At 51.6% G+C, this 9,156-nt stretch overlaps 1 protein-coding gene across 1 annotated transcript; it reads left to right on the top strand.

Annotated features, from left to right (window-relative positions):
* Positions 1 to 329: 329 nt before the first annotated feature.
* Positions 330 to 4,011, top strand: MAFB (MAF bZIP transcription factor B). The gene has a single exon (XM_062008974.1). It carries the CDS (start codon positions 1,021 to 1,023, stop codon positions 1,954 to 1,956), a length of 936 nt encoding a protein of 311 aa, XP_061864958.1. The 5' UTR covers positions 330 to 1,020; the 3' UTR covers positions 1,957 to 4,011.
* The last annotated feature ends 5,145 nt before the right edge of the window (positions 4,012 to 9,156 follow it).

The raw sequence follows: 9,156 nt of genomic DNA, 5'->3' as shown, positions 1-9,156 counted from the left end.
AGGAAGAGTATAAATAAATAAATAACAGAGGAGGTGATGGTGCGGGAGGGGGGAGCAAGCGGGGAGCGCCCGGAGGAGCGGGACTGGGAGCGGCGGCCGCTCAGCTGGCGCTGCGGAGCTGTCACGGCGGGACCGCCCCCGCCCTCGCCGCCACCGCCTCCCGGCCCCGCCGCCGCCCGGCCCGGCCCCGCCGCCCGCCCGGCCCGGCCCCGCCGCCGCGCTGCCATTGGCGCGGCCGCCGCCGGCCCCGGCCCCCGCCGCGCTCTCGGCGGGCACGGCCGTATAAGAAGCCAAGGGGGGCAGCTCTGCGAATCACAGCTGCACAACGAGCGCTGGCGGCGGCAGCTACAGCGGAGACCTGGGTTTTGCTCGTCCCCCCTCTCCTCTTTTTTTTTTTTTCCTCCTCCTTCCCCTCCTTCCTCCCCCTCTTCCCTCCCCTTCCCCTGCGCCGCCCGAGCCAGCGACAACTCCCGTGCACAGCCCAGCCACCGCCGCCAATAGCCGGTGCGCTCCCCCGTCCGCCTGCTCGTCCGCGAAAGTTGCGGCAGACTCCGGTGCTCTGCTACGGCGAGGAGAAGGCTCCGGACTTACAAAACGCAGACGGGGGCAGGGGCTAGACGTTCTGCACCGTTCTTCTTCTTCTTCCTGCACAGATCCGAAGGCAGCATCTTTGTTTTGTTTTGCTTTTGCCCTTCCTGCTCCTTTCTCCTTGCACCCGAGTGTCCGAGTGCCGGGAGCTGCTGCAGCCTGCGGTGCTTTGCAAACGCTGATACAAAAAGACAGGAGGCATCCCGGCAGCCCCGAGTGTCGACTCGTCCTTGGCTTTGTTGCTCCGGACTGAAGAAGCCTCAGAAGCCGGGAAAAGGAGGCGGCAGTGGAGGGGGGAGCAGAGGAAAGGAAGCCAGAAAGCGAAGCCCAAGTTGATTTGGAATAAGGCAGCGCAGCCAGCCCTCTGCCAGGCTGCGCGCTGGGGTGAGGTCTCCAGCCCCCTCCGCCGGGAGAGGTGCCCGCAAGACAGCGATGGCCGGAGAGCTCAGCATCGGAGCAGAGCTGCCCACTAGTCCGCTGGCCATGGAGTACGTCAACGACTTCGACCTGATGAAGTTTGACGTGAAGAAGGAGCCCCTGGGCAGGAACGACCGCTCGGGCAGGCACTGCACCCGCCTGCAGCCTGCCGGCTCTGTCTCCTCAACCCCCATCAGCACCCCGTGCAGCTCTGTGCCCTCCTCACCCAGCTTCAGCCCCACCGAGCAGAAGACCCACTTGGAGGACCTGTACTGGATGGCCAACAGCTACCAGCAGATGAACCCCGAGGCACTGAACCTCACCCCAGAGGACGCTGTCGAAGCCCTCATTGGGTCCCACCAAGTGTCCCAGCAGCTGCAAGGCTTTGAGAGCTTCCGGGCCCACCACCACCACCATCACCACCATCACCAGCACCACCACCAGTACCCTGCGGTCACTCACGAAGACCTGGCCGGCAGCGGGCACCCTCACCACCACCACCATCATCACCACCAGGCCTCTCCCACTCCCTCCACCTCCTCCAGCTCCTCCCAGCAGCTCCAGAACTCGCACCAGCAGCATCCCCCCTCCAGCAGCGTGGAGGACCGGTTCTCAGATGACCAGCTGGTTTCCATGTCCGTGAGGGAGCTCAACAGGCACCTCCGAGGCTTCACCAAAGACGAGGTGATCCGCCTCAAGCAGAAGAGGAGGACCTTGAAGAACAGGGGCTATGCCCAGTCCTGCAGGTATAAACGTGTCCAGCAGAAACACCACCTGGAGAATGAAAAGACCCAGCTCATTCAGCAGGTGGAACAGCTCAAGCAAGAAGTGACCCGGCTCGCCAGAGAGAGAGACGCCTACAAGCTCAAGTGTGAGAAACTTGCCAGCAATGGCTTCAGAGAGGCCGGCTCCACCAGTGACAACCCGTCTTCCCCCGAGTTCTTCATGTGAGTGCTTAACAAAAATAATTAAAAAACAAACAAAAAACCCCACCCCCCAAACCTGACCCCTGTCACCTTCCCCCCTGCTCCCATCCTCCTCTGACATCTCCATCCATCTGTCTGCTTGACTAGAGAGAAAGAAGGAGAGAAAAATAGAGACTTGATTTTTTTGCAGCATCCAGTCTTCTAGAGTAGCTGTGGGATAAGTAGGCTGGGGGTGGGGATGGGGATGGGAGAGGTAAAGTGCAACTTTTCGACTTTGGTTTGCGAGTTAGAGCGAGGGAGAGAGGCAGAGGCAAAAGAGAAAAGGACAAGTGAAGCATTTTATAGATCACTTGCAGAACGAGATGGACTTTTAAGAGAATAATAATAAAAAAGGACAATGAACAAGCCATCTATAACATACTGCCTGCTTGGAAAGAGAGAGGACATATACAGCACCATCTCATGCACAATTTACCTGCTTGGAAAAAGTGAATAAATCAAAAGGACAATATATGCAAACTCTTCATATATTGCCTGCTTTGAGAAATAAGTTACAGGACTCAGATGGGACACTCAATCTAAGAAAGGAAAGAAAGAAAAAATGAAAGAAAGAAAAGAAACTCATCAGTTTTATTGCCTGCTTGATTATATAGAAAAATACGAAAATCTGCATTAAAAATATTAATCCTGCATGCTGGACATGTATGGTAATAATTTCTATTTTGTACCATTTTCTTGTTTAACTATAGCATGTTGATCATCGACCATAGATTTCTGTTGTTGTTTTGTTTCATCGGTAAGAAAAGCATCACAAGTTATCAAACTTTTTACTGCTTGTGCAGTTTTGTTCGTTGGTTTTGCTCTCTTATTTTTCTTTTATGGTTGTTAGCTTGTAAATATCTGCTACTTCAAACCGCACAGGAGAAAAAAAAAACACAACACAACATAACAACAAAATAACATTTCAGCAGGCTGGTTATACGGTTTGTTTGGTATTAGAGATACTTAAGGAAAATAAAAGTTATGGGCATTTTGCATTAGAAAAAAACCCAACTTTGTATATCTGGTGCACTTTTAAGTTGTATTTTTATTTTTGGTTTAGTTTTCATTTTGGTTTTTGTTTGTTGGGGCAGAAGCAAACCCCCCTGAGTGACATTGACAACCCTAAATTTACCAGGGAAAAGCTCTCCCCGTTCCCCAGAGCCCGCTCCGTGCTCTGAAGTGGCAGCAAGCCCTGTCCCTCAGGACAATCCCCAGCCTGGAACGCTCGGGCTTGGCCAGACTCTTCTGCCTGTACACTCAGGCAGCGAAGGATGGGCGAGATCCCAGCTCCTTTTAACACACAACTGCCCCTCGATTTTCGGTAAAGAAAGAAATCAAACCAAGCCCCTCCTCGGTACGAGGCCGGCTGCAAGAGCAGCGAGGGCTCCGCGTCGCCGCTCAAGTTGTGTGCAATGGCAGCAGCGGAGGATTGGGCTGGAAGAGCTCAGCCAACCACAACTTTTGTTTGTTTGTTTGTTTTTTGATTTTTCTTTTGTTTTGAAGAAGACAACTTTCAAGTGTATTCTTTTGCAATCATTTGTAATCTGCTTCTCTGCTTCCCTATGCAGCGAGTGAAAGTTTTAGCCGGAATTTATTTGCAGTTGTATAGTAGCAGTAGTTTGGAGTCTTATGGGTGTTTTTATTACTTTTTTTTTGTTGTTTTTTTTTTTTTTTTCTTTTTTCCTCCTGCAGGTCAGTAAAAGGATTTTACGTTGCACTGACAAAAATACCAAAATGAAAACTTATTTTTTAGTTTCCTTTTAGGATAGCTGGCACTGCTGGCCGGATGCATTTTAAGTTTGTATTAGTTTATAAATTAACAGTAATAACAAGATTGTAATGAACAGCATGGTGCTTGCAGTTTTAAATATTGTGGATATTAGTCATGCATCAGAAAACGATCTTTGGTTTTTACTGATTCAACTGTGTTGAAATCAAAACATTGCAGCAGCGGAAAAAAAAAATAATGTTTTTATTTCATGTAAAGTTCTGAAGGGATCAATTTCAAATCCTGCTTATGATATGGAAAATATTAAAAAACCTGGTCTATTGTAGTTTTATTCAGACTGGTTTCTGTTTTTGGTTATTAAAATTGTTTCCTATTTTGCTTATTAAAATCATTGAAATGGCATTTCTTGGAGGGACCTGCTTCTCTGACGTCTCGTGTTCCGGCAGAAAAAGACAGAAAGGGAAACTTTGGAACCTTTATCCTCTCTCTCAGCGCTGGCCCGGGTTTCGCAGGGGAGGTTGTGAAGCTGCTTTGCCCACTCGAGAACGGCTTGCACCCTCCTCTCCTTTGTCCCAGTCTCGCCCGTGGCAGAGGATGAGCATCCCCACTACCCGCCCTCCCCCCTCCGCCCGCCGGGAGAAGCGGGCCGGCGGAAGCCCCGCGCGGGTCCCGGCCGCTGCAGCCCGGCAGGAGCGGGAGCCTCTGGCCCCAGCCCCCCGGGCTGCGAGAGGGAAAATGCTCAGGACAGGCACTTCTTTCTTGTGTGGTTTTTTTTTTGGTGTTTTTTTTTTTTTCCCCATTAGAAAAGGAGAGGACTTGGACAAGCCTGTCCTTTCTCCTGTCTCCTTTGGGATCCGGGCTGGCCATTCATTTTCCTCCTCTCCATCTGCACATTTCATCTATTCCGCTTTTTTTCCCCCCTTTTTTTGCTGTTTCTTTTTTTTTTTTTCCCCCTTCTTCTTTTCTTTTAAGCACCGAGAGATTTAGAAGGATCTTCAGATGCGTGTGGAGAAGGGAACAGACCTCCCCTTCCCCCCCCCCGGAGCTCAGCACTTCGCAGCCCCACTATCTGCTGCTTTCGAGGCAGATCATTGCACAGTTCCCTAAATTACGGCTGGAAATTGTTCCTGCTCCTTGCCTGGGCTCGGGAAAGCCGGCTCTCAGAGTTTCTACATGCTGCTGCTCTCCCAAGTGTACAGAACTGTGTAGAACTTTAAATCCCTCTTAAAAACAAAATCCAGGCAGCATACAACCAATAATACCTCTCTCCACCCTGCTGTTCTTCCCAACAGCAGAGAGCTGTCTTTGCAGGCATGGCATAAAGTACATTTGGAGAACAAACCAGTTAAGGATTCTGTACGCATGTGTGTGTGTGTGTGTGTGTATGTGTGTGTGAAATAGAAGTAAAAACAGTAACTTAAACCTCAAATCCCCTCTTAAATCCCAGCCATATCCTTGCCTTGTCAGGGCCAGCTGGGCCAGTGGTGGGGCTGAGGGAGCTTGGAAGGGGCCCTGGCCCATCCCAGCCCCCCGGCTACATGAATCAGGCCCGGAGAACAGGCTCACACTCTGCTGCCCTGCGAAGTGGGGACAGGAGTTTGCAGAGGGAAAGGGTGAGAGAGCCTGGCTTTCCCTGTATAGCCTCCCCCCTTGCCAGTAAATGCTATGGCTGCTGAAAGCCTGAGAGGAATATTGTTTGTGGGAACTGCCACCGCATATTAATGTCCCCTCATGCATGCATTGAATAAATCACTAAGGCTAATTGAACAACAACAACAACAACAACAAAAATAGGAAAAACAGGCCTTAGAAAAGCCCTCCAGATTCCCACCGCAGGGCTGTGCCAGCGGCGGGGCAGACCCGCTGCCTGGACAGAGCGGCTGCAGCGCCCGCTCCCACTCCTCAGCTCTAATTTATCCCATTTAAAAGAAAGAAAGAAAGAAAAAATGCAACCAAGCACCTCCACGGGCACAGCTGGAGCTGGTGGGATCGGTACCTGCCGGCTCTGGCAGTGGTGGGCCCAGCTGAACCCGGCCCGACGGGACGCGGCGGAGCGGTGCCCCGAGCTACTCTCCCGCCCGAGGGTAGGGTGGGAGTCCTCTACCCCAGCTGGCGGCTTCAGAGAGGGGTCCGATGTGCTGTGAGAGAGGGGGCGAAAAACCACCTGCTCTGGTGCTCGACCAGGCCTGTGGCTGGGCAGGGCTCTTGCCCCGGCGGCACCGGCACTGGGTACAGGCAGCCCCGCGGGGATCGGGGCGGGCAGGAACTGCCTGTCCCCGGCCGTCTGTCCCCTTCACCCCCCTGGGGGAGCCCCATCAGCGATGGATGACTCCCTCCCCTCTTCCCGGCTTCTCTCGCATATTGCCATCCCTGTGTATCGACTTTGATCTCTCGCCATTCGTCACTGATGCATAAAGGGACGTTGACACAGGAGTAGGGGGCTACGGTGGAGAGTAGTTTCTTGAAGCCAAAGAGAAAACGAGAACCCCTTTTTTTCCTCCCTGAGAGCGATTTGCCCATGGAGGGCTCTCCCGGGAGCGGAGGCTGTACGGGTCAGCTCGGGGCCGCTGTCTTGGGGCTGCTTCCCACCCGGAGCGCTGCGGAGAAGCTGCGCGTCAAATACGGGGAATAAAGCATCTTCCCTCCCCAAAATCCTGTTCTTCCCTCTCTTCGGACGTGCTGCCCGTCCTATTACTTCTTCCACTTCTCCCCACGCAGGTGGCGGCCGGGGGCTGGGGACCCGCTCCGCGCCCGTGGGGGAGAATAAATCCCCAGCAGCCCCGGGCAGCCCGGACTCCCCGCGAGGCTCAGAGGAGGCCGGGAGGCTGCAATTGCTGCCTCTCAGCGGGACTCCGGCAGTGCCCACGAATGACACAAGGCTCGAAGAGGCCGAGGGCTGACCACCTCCCGCTCCCGAAACCTATGAGGCTATTAGTCAATCGCCCTTGAGGCTCTCCGTAGGGAAGATGCTGCAATTTACCTCAAAAACAGCCCTGTGTAGCCAGGGAGCGGGTCCCCACCTCCATCCATTCTTTTCGGACTCGGGGAGGATGGAGTCGGGATGCCAATGAGACAGGACCGGAGCCTGAACAGGACCCTTGTCCGGAGCAGAGGGGCAGGGGCTCTGTGGGGAGTGCTGGGAGCAGCCAGAAACAGGGCGGCCGAAGCCCCGGCCAATCTGGCTGCCCCACACACCAGGGGCACTGAGAGAGGCTGGCGAGGAAAAGCCCAAGGCTTGCATCGCCAAATTCGACTGCAGGACGACAATTCACTACATAATGTCGTGTGGTGTAGGAGGACGATTCCCTTCAGTGAAAATCATCTTATTTAGTTTGACCTCGTAGTTTTGCAAGAGCTATTGCTAACAGCCGCAGAGAAATGTGCACCCGCTCGCCGGGGCAGAGGTGGTGACCAGTTCCAGCTGCCCCCAGAATCAGCCGAGACGCTGCGAGAAGAAAAACTATCGCCAACATCTCACCTTCTCCCATTTACTGACCCAAAATTGAGAAGACTGTCTTTGCCAATCGTTTAATAAACTCTTTTAAGTATTCCCTTCCCTCTTCTCTTCCGGAGGAGTGTAGTAAACTGCTTGTCTTTAATGCCAAACCAGAGAAATCTAAGGTTAAATAGACTTTTCGAACTAAAGATAGAAATAACACTCCGAAGACTTCCTAGAAATGTGAGGTGTTGCTGCCGGCCGGCGGACGAGCTGCTCCGTGTTGAGGTGGGCAGGCGAGATGCGTGAGGATGACGAGCCAGGGCTTGCGAGATAACTGTTCCCAGCTGCTTTAGGGTTTCATTTCTTTTTTTCCCTCTTTTTCTTTTCCCCCTGCCCTCCCGGCCTCGGGCTGGCGCAGTGCCCACCCGGCTCTGGCAGGCTGGCGGTGTCGCTGATTGACAGCCCAAGGTCAGGGAAGCTCCGCGGGGCTGCGGGTGTCGGGCAAGACGGACAGAGGAGCTGGGCAAAGCCCCGTTGGCTCCGCGGCCGCGCAGCTCCCGCGCAGGTTCCGTGGGGCCGCGCTGTGGGGCTGGGGCAAGGGAGTCCGCTGGATCCGCCGGCCGCGGAGCTGCGGAGCGGCCCTCACGGGCATCCGCTGCCGCGCTGGTCCGTCTCTGCGCCCCGCGCCCGCCAGCATCCTCCGCAGCCGGCTCCCGGCCGCGGCCCTCTTTTCGTTTTTTCTTTCTAAAACGTTAAGTTTTGCTCTCTACGGGATCGAAGAGTAACTCCCCACCATTGAGGGAAAAAAAGATATTTTGCTTCTTTACTTGGACAAGTTTCAGTTATGTTTTATTTATTAATTTATTTATTGAAAATCATTATGTTTCACTCCATCGAGGTTACAGTAAATCTGAAGTTACATGTGTGAGCGAGCACACACACACACACACACACACACACACACACAGTCTAAGTAGCTTATTGCATAATCCTGCATAGCGTGTTCAGTAATGCAGCATTGCAGCGGTCTGATAGGATCCCACACTGGACTTTTGTTTTATGCAAGAAGGAGAACAAGAAGAAGGGAGGAAGAGGAAAAAAAACCAACAAACCCTTTCGAGTGCTGCCTTGATTTTTAAATGGTGACTTCCAGCAGTGAATTCTGAGTACAGCACAAGGTGCTGCAAAATGTTTTCTTGCTATTGCAGCCAGGACGGGGAAGAGATAATTCATATTTGTGAGCTGGTGCTGGGCATCAGTGTGTGGAAGGGTTAGCACTTGGCATGTGGTATACTTGAGACCTCAGGTACTGCAAATCCTTTTCCTTATTGTATTTACAGATTTGCCACAACATAGTTAGAATAAACACTGCAGTAAAGAGGGAATAAAAACCATTCCATAGAAAGTAAATGGCATGTTTTCCTGTCCCATGAAGGCTGCAGTTAGATGTTAGAAATATTTGTCTTCTGCCATGTTTTATTTCTGCTTTTAAAGTTTCACTGTTTGTCTTAAGGCACAGATTCAAAACACCACATTTCCACTTTATACGTGTGTTCTCTTAAAAGATTTGTTTAGATAAGGAAACCAATGCTAAGTGTTCTCACTTGAAAGAAATTAAATATATAGAATGATAAGCTGCTGCTAAAATATATAAAAAACACTTAAATTAATAATAAGAACTTGTTCTGAGGCAAAATTCAATTTTACTTCCTATTATGCAATCTTTGCATGTAAAGTTGCTTTAATGCAAAATAGCAGCTCATCAAAAATTCTGTTTTATTGGTATCAAAAATTTATGATATCCTGAGGCATGAGGGGCAGAGAGCAAGGTAGGAAAGCTGTGTCCTTTTACCAAGTTTAGTGCTTTCTTCAAAGAAACATCTCCAACTTCTTTCTCCTCCCTTCTTCCTCTTTTTTTCAAGCCAGTGGGCAAAGGTTTATATCAGAGGAAACTCCACTGACAATGTCCCCATACAGCTCTAATACACCATTTTTAAACTGCTCTGCTCTCTGCA

This window comes from Colius striatus, chromosome 16 (genome assembly GCF_028858725.1).
Source record: "Colius striatus isolate bColStr4 chromosome 16, bColStr4.1.hap1, whole genome shotgun sequence".
Lineage (NCBI taxonomy): Eukaryota > Metazoa > Chordata > Aves > Coliiformes > Coliidae > Colius > Colius striatus.
This window is presented reverse-complemented; position numbering and strand designations above follow the sequence as displayed.

Bases quoted from the DNA above. Each gene is read 5' to 3' on its own strand.
- MAFB (XM_062008974.1), top strand. From the start codon at position 1,021: ATGGCCGGAGAGCTCAGCATCGGAGCAGAGCTGCCCACTAGTCCGCTG.